Raw genomic sequence first — 13,294 nt, 5'->3', positions numbered from 1 at the left:
ATACAAGAAAATAAAAGCTGTTTGACTTAAAACCAAAGGGGGGGAAAAAGTGAAATCAAGCAGAAAAAAGTTAGAATTGACTTGAAACATTTAAAGTTTATTATATTGTGATAAACACTCAGAATCGGTATTTAATGATTCAGGAGAGAGTGGACTTTACAGTGAAGGAAGGAAACGAGCAGAGATTCTAAATGATGAAGGAAGAGATGTGATTTAACTTTTAACAGGTAACTGAATTTTGTTTTTGGAAACAATTGTTGTGAATGTTATGAAAGGAATTTTTCTCTGTGTGGGGAACGTGTGAATGTTTGAAAGCTCATCTGTTGTTTTGACATTAGTTTTACCAACAATAGCATGATGACACAGATACATTTCACATTAACTCAGGACTGGAGCTGAGCTGGATTTCAGACACATGTAATCGTATACAGTCCAACTTCTTCTTCTTTCTCACAAATACTTTTGTGTTCTGTTTTGCAGGATCCATCACCCCAGCTTTTGTTACTTTCTCCTATCTCCCATATCCTCACACAGTTCTCTCCATCAGGATCTTCCTTTTTCCAGTTGTCCGGCTCACCACTGCGCCAAAATGTCCAACTAAGAGATGAGAAGAAAAGAAGCAACTGGATCAACAAAAACTCACTTTTGAACGGGAAATGGACAAAATGTTCCACAACAAACCTTTTGTCCAGTGGAGAGCCGTCCACCCACAACCAGTCACTCTCATTCTTTGAGTCAGTCAGTCCGATCCAGAAAAATCCTTGATATTTTATTCTCAGTCTTTCTGCCAGGAAACCCTGAAGAGGAAATGTTGAAGAGATTTCCTCTGTCAGACTTTCCTTTGCTCCGATGAAACACAAAGACGTGATCAAACGTGAGAAGAAGGACCTGCTGCAGTGTTTTCTACCTGCTCCTCTCTGCTGTCTATCTTCACCAGGTCTCCTCCCAGCTGTTTGCATTCATCCCTGCTCTTTTCCCAGGATGAACCATTGGTGGAGAACAGATAACACTTTCCTCCGTTATGCTCCCAGCCTTCTTCACACCTCGGATAGGTCTCATCTTTAAAGAGATTACAGCAAAGACTTCAGTCAGGGGGAAGAAATCACTGCTGATTTGGAAAGAGCAGCAGCTTTAAAGGTGAAGAGTCTGAATCTGAGAGCAGCTGAAGGTGAATGAAGAGTCACAGGTGAAAGTGACAAAAGAAACATCACAGCCTTCAGACCTGATGGACTTTGTGAAGTTTGTCTGAGAACAGATTTGGCTGGAACATCTTCTGATGAACAAACAGCAGCAGCTCCATGGAGGAGTCCGTCACTACAACTTACTTCTTTTGACTTCAGGATCTTTTGGGCACATCAGCGTCAGCGTGTTGTTTGGTTCTGTTCCGCAGAGTCTGTCTGCTGTGAAAGAGGAGAAAAACATTTAGTTTCTTCATTTGTTAGTAGCTTCAACACATTTGAAACAAATGTCAGGAAACAAAAATATAGAATGCAAAATTAGATTAATTTCAGAATGAATGAAGAACAAAGACTGATAAACTTACCTGTCAGGTTTTTTTTCATGGCTTCATCTTGCAGCTTTCGCAGAAGTTGAATAGTTTGAGTGTTCGTATTGACTGATTTAAAAAAAAAAAAGAAAAAAAAAGAAAATATAAGTTCTTGATCAGAGTCAATTTAAATGAGAATACTGTACAAACTCACAGGTAACACCAAGAGAGATGATGGCAGCTGCCAGGAGGGCGCAGATAATCAGCAAGGCCACCGTCTGTGACGTCACATTGGACCGTTTCTTTGGCACCGCTGGTTGGTGGAAAGCTGCCGGACAGCAGAGGAGACCGTTTATATGAATGTAAGTGTCTTTATTGTCTGATAGGACACAGAAAATGGGCCAGAAAGAGAGAGAAAAATGTTTGAATGGTTCCTGCTCAGAGCCTCCACCATCCAGCTGTCAGGTTGTCCCACGGTGATACTTTAGCTGTCATTCTTCTTGGCTCGACCATTTATTCTCATTTATCCTTTTATCAGGAACACCCAGATAAAAGGAATCCAGTCCTGATTTAAACTCTCCTCTGATGAGATTATGATGACTGCTTGGGAACTGATGAATGATGTTATGAGTTGAGCTGTATTGTGTCGTACAGAAAGCTACTTCTTGAATATAGATGGAACAACGGTCAAGGAAACACCAAAATCATCAGAACGTAGAATCAACATGTCTTTAAAACAACACTAATGTTTCAGACAATATAACCAGGAAGGCCCTGTGAAGTTACACTGAATCAGTAATTTATTACAATGTCAAAGAAAGACCAATGAGCAATACGGTGTGGAAATCAGCGGTGGACAGCTTTTATATGCAAAATTACAAAAATGTATTCCAAATGAATATATGTTGGCAGGTAGAAGGGAGAGAAATGTGACACACCTCCCAAAACTTCAGTGACAACCAGTTTCCTGCTGAAGTTGGCCAGTGAGAGGGGGATCAACAAAACGTGAACATTCAAACCGTTCATAATGAGGAAGAACTGCAGGACATTCGTAGGAGAGCAGACCTTCGTTTTAGCTGCATTCACTTAATATGCTGACAGCTGAGTTTTTTATGCTAAACATGTTTCCAGTCAGCTTTTTTATCGCACATCTGCAGATCAAAAGCAGCAGGCCGTAATAATGTCAACATTTACACACAATAATGCAACCAGCCTTAAAAATGACCAACTAAACCAACAACATAACAAAGTGGAGCGGCACCGACATCTGATCACTAATTTTGCCGTCAACCTAAATTCTCCAACATCATTTTATCTGGTTTGTTTCAGTAAAAGCAGTTTTACTCATCACAGTAACATGATGTGGGAACAATGTGGATGTGAAGTGAGCTGCTGTTTTCACTCCAAGGGACAACAACAACAACAAAAAAAAAGAAAAGGGATAAAATATAAACAGAGAACTACAGTTGGTTCCTGAATTTGTTTCTTTCCAAACTTCCCTTTAGCCTCTTTTACAGTAACATTCCCCACCCGCTGCTGAAGAACCCCTTCTGTTTAGTTTTGTTTTTTGTGGGTCGAAGATGTGACAGATGTGTGTATTTGCTTAAATGTGTTTGTGTGTCGTATTTTACCTGTAAAGTTTTTGTCTGTTTTCATTCATAGATCTACTGTATCAATGCTGCTCATATTCCACCTCAACATTTTTTACAGATCTCACAGCTGTTAATACACCTGAAATACACAATATGGTGAACAAATTATTCACCTCTCAATGACATTTAAAATCTTGCTAATAGAGTTGATCATCTCACTCACCTGAACTAAATCCTAGTAAATATTTATAGAACAAAACATAACATGTGTTTAAGTCCATTAAAGTTACAGGAGGAAAAAAATAGTTTCAAGGAAGATTTTAATAACCCCTTAGAAAAAAAATGTTTTTTGAACGTGATAATAACTTGACAATCTGAAGCCATAAAGTATGTGATATACCACAATAGTGCCATAAAAAGTTTATTTGTGTTCATTTAAATGTCGTCTGCTGATTATTTTTCGACAAAATATCAGAACTTCTCCGATGTGGCGTGTTTTTCAGATTAACAATCAAGAGCATAAAGATTTATCTTCACCTTTTACAGGACTAAACGTATAAGTTAACTCCTGTTAAGGATTCAGAGAACCAAATAACGATCACATGGAAGAAGTTGTCCTTAAAAAGTAGATGAAATGAGTATTTCTGAATTAAATTAGTTGCTAACTGATTTTCTGTTGATCATGGAAGCAAACCGTCTGACCACACAACTGCCATGTTTTTTACCCACCAGGCAGCACTGCAGGGTCTTTGGTCTTTGAGATCTTGACTTCAGAATATGTGGTGTCAGCCGATGAGGAAGTGATCTCTGCAAGAAAACACACAAAGCCAAATCGTTGTTGGACGTGTTGCAACAATGAGCCGATTGCTGTAAACTGCGTGTTTAAGAATTAATTCTAAAATTCAGTGAAAAGAAAAAACAGTTTCAGAAACTTGGGGTTGGTTTCTCAAAGATGTGAGAGTGAAGTCGGAGGTTTCTGAAAAGACCATCACAGTGATCAGTTCACAGGTTTTTGGAAACATCAACTTCCAGTGTGTTTAAATCTCTTTTTTTAGATTGTTGTATTTCTCCAAAGATATATGAGAATGAAGAACTCACCATTGGTCTTTCCCTTCCCAAACTTGATATCAGAGTACACTACATCAGCTTCAGTCATTTTTCACCACCAGCCGGTTTAGGAGGAAACTAAACTCAGTTTTTACAGCACGCAGTTCAGATACTGTTCAGGTCTGTTGGGTCATCCTCCACAGCGGGGAGGGATTAAAAACCATCTTGTTCCCCAAAGTCAGACTTTCATCTCGACCTTTTAACACTTAAATGTTTCACTTCCTCAATTACTCTCCTTTATACTTCTATATTGACACATTTCATAAGTCAACGCTGCGTTTTATGCCCAACTACATTTAATGTTAATACAAATGATATATTATGACTAATGAATGAATTCACTAACCATTATGTGTTATTAATGAAACCAGCAGTATATAAACTAATAAAAATACTCTCACCTTTAGCAGCTGCAGCATCAAAGTCACAAATTTTACGGCATCAATAAATATACTAAAATAAAACTCTTTCCTGTGAAGTTAATCATTCTCTATAGGCAGCACTTTCAGTGAATCATTCTGTGTTAATGTGAACGCTGTAGCTTTATTGAAATACAGTCTTGGATGAAAATTCAATAAGCAATAAAATATTCAGTAAACATAATAAAAGCATTGAACCTAGAAGAAATTAAAATGTTTTGTTTTTTTGTTTTTTTTTGACATGTTTGATTTAATAGATGGCTGAAGCTAATGTGTGACTGACAGGTTGTAGTACACAATCAGGATCCAGTCAGATCGTCGTCCTCTAAATCTTCTGGTTTAAAAATAAACCCAAGAATATTAAAGCCTGTTGATGTTTGGATCAAACATATTTTCTAATGCGTACATGTTTTTAACGTTTTAATGTGACAAGCAAAATAGAAACACAACATGAAAATTAGTACATATTTGAACAGAGCTGAAACATTTTTCTGTTGACAAATTGAGACGAGCAGAATGATTCTGTACGATCACTGTATATTACTGCTGAGCACCGTCTGTTACTCTCAACCTTTTCCTTTAATTACTGCGTTTTAAAGTCTGTCACTTTGTCGACTTGTCTGACTCTGTCAGGCTGTTTTCACCTTAAACCTGCTTTGAAAATGTCCAAATGAATGATAGTTAAATGTGAATTAGTTAATCGTGGTTGAATATATAAATGATTCATGTGACGCTTGAAGCTTTCAGGTCACAAACAGACTTGACTTTCATTTAGTATAATATTTTCTGAGTACGGTCCATTTTTTCTGTCTGTGTGGGGAACGTGTGAATGTTTGAAAGCTCATCTGTTGTTTTGACATTAGTTTTACCAACAATAGCATGATGACACAGATACATTTCACATTAACTCAGGACTGGAGCTGAGCTGGATTTCAGACACATGTAATCGTGTACAGTCCAACTTCTTCTTCTTTCTCACAAATACGTTTGTATTCTGTTTTACAGGAGTCATCATTCCAACTTTCTAGAATTTTTCCTGTCTCCCCCATCGCCACACAGTCCTCTCCATCAGGATCTTTCTCTTTCCAGTTGTCCGGCTCACCACTGCGCCAAAATGTCCAACTAAGAGATGAGAAGAAAAGAAGCAACTGGATCAACAAAAACTCACTTTTGAACGGGAAATGGACAAAATGTTCCACAACAAACCTTTTGTCCAGTGGAGAGCCGTCCACCCACAACCAGTCACTCTCATTCTTTGAGTCTGTCAGTCCGATCCAGAAAAATCCTCGATGTGTTATTCTCAGTCTTTCTATGAGGAAACCCTGAAGAGGAAATGTTGAAGAGATTTCCTCTGTCAGATTTTCCTTTGCTCCGATGAAACACAAAGACGTGATCAAACGTGAGAAGAAGGACCTGCTGCAGTGTTTTCTACCTGCTCCTCTCTGCTGTCTATCTTCACCAGGTCTCCTCCCAGCTGTTTGCATTCATCCCTGCTCTTTTCCCAGGATGAACCATTGGTGGAGAACAGATAACACTTTCCTCCGTTATGCTCCCAGCCTTCTTCACACCTCGGATAGGTCTCATCTTTAAAGAGATTACAGCAAAGACTTCAGTCAGGGGGAAGAAATCACTGCTGATTTGGAAAGAGCAGCAGCTTTAAAGGTGAAGAGTCTGAATCTGAGAGCAGCTGAAGGTGAATGAAGAGTCACAGGTGAAAGTGACAAAAGAAACATCACAGCCTTCAGACCTGATGGACTTTGTGAAGTTTGTCTGAGAACAGATTTGGCTGGAACATCTTCTGATGAACAAACAGCAGCAGCTCCATGGAGGAGTCCGTCACTACAACTTACTTCTTTTGACTTCAGGATCTTTTGGGCACATCAGCGTCAGCGTGTTGTTTGGTTCTGTTCCACAGAGTCTGTCTGCTGTGAAAGAGGAGAAAAACATTTAGTTTGCACCTTAAAGTGACCTGGAACAGCTGTGCGATTATTTTGAGTTCTTCATTCACTCACCTTCTTCAAACTTGTCTCTCAGTTCTTGGAGTTCTTTGTTGGTTTGGAAATGATCTGAAGCTGGTTACAAAGAAAGTGTTCAGTCACAGTCAGCAGTCAGTAATGGACGATGAAGACTGTCTGGATTTTGGATGAATCATCAAACTGTGAGGCTGCTGCTGCTGCTGATCATTTAAACGGAACACTTGACTGTAACAAAAGGAAACCTAAACGTAAACTAGATGGCAGAAACTCACAGACGCGGTAAATGACGATGGCGGCAGCGACCACGACAGCAGACAGAACCAGCAGGGCTACTCTCTCCGCTGTGACCTTTGACCCCTTGGCTGAATTTGGCTGTTGGGAGGCAGCAGCTTCATCTGTTGAAGAGAGACGTGGAAGGGAAGTGATGCACAGACAGGTATAATGAAAACTGCTCCTGTATCTGACACGTACACTTCTCTATATGTTCTTTTTCTCTTCTTCTCTTATTTCTGTTACTTTTGTTATGTTTTGTACAACCTGTATTTTTCTTTTTCTTTTTTTTATGTTTTCAAAAACACTTCTTGTATAAAAATGTAGATTGTGGCAAAACACACAAATGTCCTTCAGGACCAGTGAGGTTTATCTAGATTAAATACCAAATTAACTTCCTGGTTGAAACTGTCACAGTAATCTTTTGCACAAGATAATCTCCAAAAGATGTAAACTTCAAAGTTCACTTCCTTTGAAAAAAAACAAAACAAGTATTTTCTTACAAACTTCAGAAAACGTCACCTTCTTATTGTTGCTATAATTAAAAATGTATTTTCAAAATACTTCACTGGAACAGCCAGATAGTACGAAGTACTATCACTGTGACATTGGGTAACTTCTTGAAACTATAGCAGTCATAATTTCACACTGACATCAGCTATAAATATATGAACACAACTATTTTGTCATCCATAGTGACACAAAACCTTCCTGCATATGGTCGTCTCATCAGCCCCATATATGCTCACAGTGGTTTTCTTCTCCAGTCCCAAAGAAATTCAGCTTTTACTTGAGTTATTTCAGGAACAAACTGAAGTCTCCTCTTGGACTTCAGCTTGTCACAGTTTCCCTCAAAGATCTGACGTCTCTCTTCTGACGTTCCTTTGTTGCCTTTCAGCTGCGTTGTAGTGTTTGATCCTGGACTGAACTGTTTTCACTCTCCTGTAAATGTGACATCTCGTTGATTAACCATCACATCACTGGTTTTTACCCTCGGGTTTGTGCCGTGGAAGATTCATTCTGCTGAGACTTCAGGAGCCCGATTTCAGTCGATGAGGAAACTTTCTCTGAATCAAAAAGCAGCATTGAGTTCCTGTCACTAATTTTACAAAAGCTCCATGATAAATAATTAGAAGTCGACACGACAGTTGGTGTTGAAACAACATGTTAGGAACTAGTTTATAAATTCAAAATTTATTCATTTTGAAGGAAATTCTTGTGCGAGAGAACTCCAATTTACAGCAACATACAAAAGATAAACATCATATTTAAGACTCACCAGTTTAGTTTGTCCATCCTGTTGTTTCTGCGATTTTAAATGCACAACAGCACACAGCACCGCATTCACTTCTTCTGATATGAAAAGCTTTGTGTAAGACACAACTTCCTGTTCATCGCAAAGATTGGGCGGATCATTTAGTTCCCCAAAACCAAATAACCAGGTTTGATTAACTTTTGGACTGTTAACATTATTATATTGATAGTAATAAAAAAAAATCAGGTTCTGTAACAGTGGAGACATCTGTCCATTTTGATTTTTTTAAACATGAACAATTTAATCCAAATATAATGAGACAAACTTCAAACTTGGTAGTTGTGTTGCTGTGGAGTCAGAAAAGTCCAGTTTCTTGAACAAGCCTCAGAAATCACTTCTAAATAGAGAGATACATATATACTTTATTTATCCAGAAGGAAATTCAGCTTTTGCACACTTGTGACTTTGGCGTGAAGATAAACACCATGAGGTCTTTGCGGCATCTGGACAGTTTAGCAAGAACGCACACAGAGTTTTAGGAAAGACACAACTCAACTGCTCATGAACATCATGGATTGTGTATTTAAAGTAAATGGACTCTGGGTTTGGAAAGTGAAGCCAATACTGAAGTGGCTGCATCCTCTCTGATGACCATCAGGGGGCGACTCCACTGGGTTTAAAAAGAAGTCAGATGTATTGAAGTCTATAGGAAAAAGTCTGTAGCCTTTATTAATTAGCTCAGTAAAAGTCTTGCTGATGAGTTATATTATTTATATTGTTATTATTACTGCTGAGCACCGTCTGTTACACTCAACCTTTTCCTTTAATTACTGTGTTTTAAAGTCTGACGGGCTGTTTTCACCTTAAACCTGCTTTGAAAATGTCCAAATGAAGATAGTTCGATGTGAACTAGTTAATCGTGGTTGAATATATAAATGATTCATGTGACACTTGAAGCTTTCAGGTCACAAACAAAGAGAGCGGACTTGACTTTCATTTAGTATAATATTTTCTGAGTACGGTCCATTTTTTCTGTCTGTGTGGGGAACGTGTGAATGTTTGAAAGCTCATCTGTTGTTTTGACATTAGTTTTACCAACAATAGCATGATGACACAGATACATTTCACATTAACTCAGGACTGGAGCTGAGCTGGATTTCAGACACATGTAATCGTATACAGTCCAACTTCTTCTTCTTTCTCACAAATACGTTTGTATTCTGTTTTACAGGAGTCATCATTCCAACTTTCTATAATTTTTCCTGTCTCCCCCATCGCCACACAGTTCTCTCCATCAGGATCTTTCCCTTTCCAGTTGTTTGGCTCACCACTGCGCCAAAATGTCCAACTAAGAGATGAAGAAAAGAAGCAACTGGATCAATAAAAACTCACTTTTGAACGGGAAATGGACAAAATGTTCCACAACAAACCTTTTGTCCAGTGGAGAGCCGTCCACCCACAACCAGTCACTCTCATTCTTTGAGTCAGTCAGTCCGATCCAGAAAAATCCTTGATGTTTTATTCTCAGTCTTTCTGCCAGGAAACCCTGAAGAGGAAATGTTGAAGAGATTTCCTCTGTCAGATTTTCCTTTGCTCCGATGAAACACAAAGACGTGATCAAACGTGAGAAGAAGGACCTGCTGCAGTGTTTTCTACCTGCTCCTCTCTGCTGTCTATCTTCACCAGGTCTCCTCCCTGCTGTTTGCATTCATCCCTGCTCTTTTCCCAGGGTGAACCATTGGTGGAGAACAGATAACACTTTCCTCCGTTATGCTCCCAGCCTTCTTCACACCTCGGATAGGTCTCATCTTTAAAGAGATTACAGCAAAGACTTCAGTCAGGGGGAAGAAATCACTGCTGATTTGGAAAGAGCAGCAGCTTTAAAGGTGAAGAGTCTGAATCTGAGAGCAGCTGAAGGTGAATGAAGAGTCACAGGTGAAAGTGACAAAAGAAACATCACAGCCTTCAGACCTGATGGACTTTGTGAAGTTTGTCTGAGAACAGATTTGGCTGGAACATCTTCTGATGAACAAACAGCAGCAGCTCCATGGAGGAGTCCGTCACTACAACTTACTTCTTTTGACTTCAGGATCTTTTGGGCACATCAGCGTCAGCGTGTTGTTTGGTTCTGTTCCGCAGAGTCTGTCTGCTGTGAAAGAGGAGAAAAACATTTAGTTTCTTCATTTGTTAGTAGCTTCAACACATTTGAAACAAATGTCAGGAAACAAAAATATAGAATGCAAAATTAGATTAATTTCAGAATGAATGAAGAACAAAGACTGATAAACTTACCTGTCAGGTTTTTTTTCATGGCTTCATCTTGCAGCTTTCGCAGAAGTTGAATAGTTTGAGTGTTCGTATTGACTGATTTAAAAAAAAAAAAGAAAAAAAAAGAAAATATAAGTTCTTGATCAGAGTCAATTTAAATCAGAATACTGTACAAACTCACAGGTAACACCAAGAGAGATGATGGCAGCTGCCAGGAGGGCGCAGATAATCAGCAAGGCCACCGTCTGTGACGTCACATTGGACCGTTTCTTTGGCACCGCTGGTTGGTGGAAAGCTGCCGGACAGCAGAGACCGTTTATATGAATGTAAGTGTCTTTATTGTCTGATAGGACACAGAAAATGGGCCAGAAAGAGAGAGAAAAATGTTTGAATGGTTCCTGCTCAGAGCCTCCACCATCCAGCTGTCAGGTTGTCCCACGGTGATACTTTAGCTGTCATTCTTCTTGGCTCGACCATTTATTCTCATTTATCCTTTTATCAGGAACACCCAGATAAAAGGAATCCAGTCCTGATTTAAACCCTCCTCTGATGAGATTATGATGACTGCTTGGGAACTGATGAATGATGTTATGAGTTGAGCTGTATTGTGTCGTACAGAAAGCTACTTCTTGAATATAGATGGAACAACGGTCAAGGAAACACCAAAATCATCAGAACGTAGAATCAACATGTCTTTAAAACAACACTAATGTTTCAGACAATATAACCAGGAAGGCCCTGTGAAGTTACACTGAATCAGTAATTTATTACAATGTCAAAGAAAGACCAATGAGCAATACGGTGTGGAAATCAGCGGTGGACAGCTTTTATATGCAAAATTACAAAAATGTATTCCAAATGAATATATGTTGGCAGGTAGAAGGGAGAGAAATGTGACACACCTCCCAAAACTTCAGTGACAACCAGTTTCCTGCTGAAGTTGGCCAGTGAGAGGGGGATCAACAAAACGTGAACATTCAAACCGTTCATAATGAGGAAGAACTGCAGGACATTCGTAGGAGAGCAGACCTTCGTTTTAGCTGCATTCACTTAATATGCTGACAGCTGAGTTTTTTATGCTAAACATGTTTCCAGTCAGCTTTTTTATCGCACATGTGCAGATCAAAAGCAGCAGGCCGTAATAATGTCAACATTTACACACAATAATGCAACCAGCCTTAAAAATGACCAACTAAAGCAACAACATAACAAAGTGGAGCGGCACCGACATCTGATCACTAATTTTGCCGTCAACCTAAATTCTCCAACATCATTTTATCTCGTTTGTTTCAGTAAAAGCAGTTTTACTCATCACAGTAACATGATGTGGGAACAATGTGGATGTGAAGTGAGCTGCTGTTTTCACTCCAAGGGACAACAACAACAACAAAAAAAAGAAAAGGGATAAAATATAAACAGAGAACTACAGTTGGTTCCTGAATTTGTTTCTTTCCAAACTTCCCTTTAGCCTCTTTTACAGTAACATTCCCCACCCGCTGCTGAAGAACCCCTTCTGTTTAGTTTTGTTTTTTGTGGGTCGAAGATGTGACAGATGTGTGTATTTGCTTAAATGTGTTTGTGTGTCGTATTTTACCTGTAAAGTTTTTGTCTGTTTTCATTCATAGATCTACTGTATCAATGCTGCTCATATTCCACCTCAACATTTTTTACAGATCTCACAGCTGTTAATACACCTGAAATACACAATATGGTGAACAAATTATTCACCTCTCAATGACATTTAAAATCTTGCTAATAGAGTTGATCATCTCACTCACCTGAACTAAATCCTAGTAAATATTTATAGAACAAAACATAACATGTGTTTAAGTCCATTAAAGTTACAGGAGGAAAAAAATAGTTTCAAGGAAGATTTTATTATCCCTTAGAAAAAAAATGTTTTTTGAACGTGATAATAACTTGACAATCTGAAGCCATAAAGTATGTGATATACCACAATAGTGCCATAAAAAGTTTATTTGTGTTCATTTAAATGTCGTCTGCTGATTATTTTTCGACAAAATATCAGAACTTCTCCGATGTGGCGTGTTTGTCAGATTAACAATCAAGAGCATAAAGATTTATCTTCACCTTTTACAGGACTAAACGTATAAGTTAACTCCTGTTAAGGATTCAGAGAACCAAATAACGATCACATGGAAGAAGTTGTCCTTAAAAAGTAGATGAAATGAGTATTTCTGAATTAAATTAGTTGCTAACTGATTTTCTGTTGATCATGGAAGCAAACCGTCTGACCACACAACTGCCATGTTTTTTACCCACCAGGCAGCACTGCAGGGTCTTTGGTCTTTGAGATCTTGACTTCAGAATATGTGGTGTCAGCCGATGAGGAAGTGATCTCTGCAAGAAAACACACAAAGCCAAATCATTGTTGGACGTGTTGCAACAATGAGCCGATTGCTGTAAACTGCGTGTTTAAGAATTAATTCTAAAATTCAGTGAAAAGAAAAAACAGTTTCAGGAACTTGGGGTTGGTTTCTCAAAGATGTGAGAGTGAAGTCGGAGGTTTCTGAAAAGACCATCACAGTGATCAGTTCACAGGTTTTTGGAAACATCAACTTCCAGTGTGTTTAAATCTCTTTTTTTAGATTGTTGTATTTCTCCAAAGATATATGAGAATGAAGAACTCACCATTGGTCTTTCCCTTCCCAAACTTGATATCAGAGTACACTACATCAGCTTCAGTCATTTTTCACCACCAGCCGGTTTAGGAGGAAACTAAACTCAGTTTTTACAGCACGCAGTTCAGATACTGTTCAGGTCTGTTGGGTCATCCTCCACAGCGGGGAGGGATTAAAAACCATCTTGTTCCCCAAAGTCAGACTTTCATCTCGACCTTTTAACACTTAAATGTTTCACTTCCTCAATTACTCTCCTTTATACTTCTATATTGACACATT

The 13,294-nt window shown here is 38.7% G+C and overlaps 2 protein-coding genes across 3 annotated transcripts; both read right to left on the bottom strand.

The window, feature by feature from the left end:
- Positions 1 to 82: 82 nt before the first annotated feature.
- LOC115051406 (uncharacterized) lies at positions 83 to 13,174 on the bottom strand. Its single transcript, XM_029514798.1, has 21 exons — positions 13,026 to 13,174; positions 12,657 to 12,734; positions 10,555 to 10,668; positions 10,398 to 10,469; positions 10,180 to 10,254; positions 9,762 to 9,913; positions 9,536 to 9,651; positions 9,270 to 9,453; positions 8,563 to 8,608; positions 6,853 to 6,975; positions 6,617 to 6,676; positions 6,037 to 6,188; positions 5,811 to 5,926; positions 4,177 to 4,232; positions 3,808 to 3,885; positions 1,701 to 1,814; positions 1,544 to 1,615; positions 1,326 to 1,400; positions 908 to 1,059; positions 682 to 797; positions 83 to 597 (listed from the first exon to the last, which is right to left on the bottom strand). The coding sequence occupies exons 1-21, from the start codon at positions 13,081 to 13,083 to the stop codon at positions 408 to 410; spliced, it is 2,199 nt and encodes a 732-aa protein (XP_029370658.1). The 5' UTR covers positions 13,084 to 13,174; the 3' UTR covers positions 83 to 407.
- On the bottom strand, positions 4,732 to 9,255 carry LOC115051066 (C-type lectin domain family 4 member E-like). 2 transcript variants are annotated; one of them, XM_029514341.1, is made up of 8 exons: positions 8,130 to 9,255; positions 7,842 to 7,917; positions 6,853 to 6,975; positions 6,617 to 6,676; positions 6,455 to 6,529; positions 6,037 to 6,188; positions 5,811 to 5,926; positions 4,732 to 5,726 (listed from the first exon to the last, which is right to left on the bottom strand). In XM_029514341.1, exons 2-8 carry the CDS (start codon positions 7,867 to 7,869, stop codon positions 5,537 to 5,539), a joined length of 744 nt encoding a protein of 247 aa, XP_029370201.1. In that variant the 5' UTR covers positions 7,870 to 7,917; positions 8,130 to 9,255; the 3' UTR covers positions 4,732 to 5,536. The 2 variants fall into 2 exon arrangements, with proteins under 2 accessions (XP_029370201.1, XP_029370202.1); XM_029514342.1 differs by having other exon boundaries at positions 6,455 to 6,526.
- Positions 13,175 to 13,294: the final 120 nt, after the last annotated feature.

The sequence above is a fragment of the Echeneis naucrates genome, chromosome 11, assembly GCF_900963305.1.
Source record: "Echeneis naucrates chromosome 11, fEcheNa1.1, whole genome shotgun sequence".
NCBI lineage: Eukaryota > Metazoa > Chordata > Actinopteri > Carangiformes > Echeneidae > Echeneis > Echeneis naucrates.
Note: the sequence above shows the minus strand (reverse complement) of the source record. Positions and strands in the feature narration are given on the sequence as shown.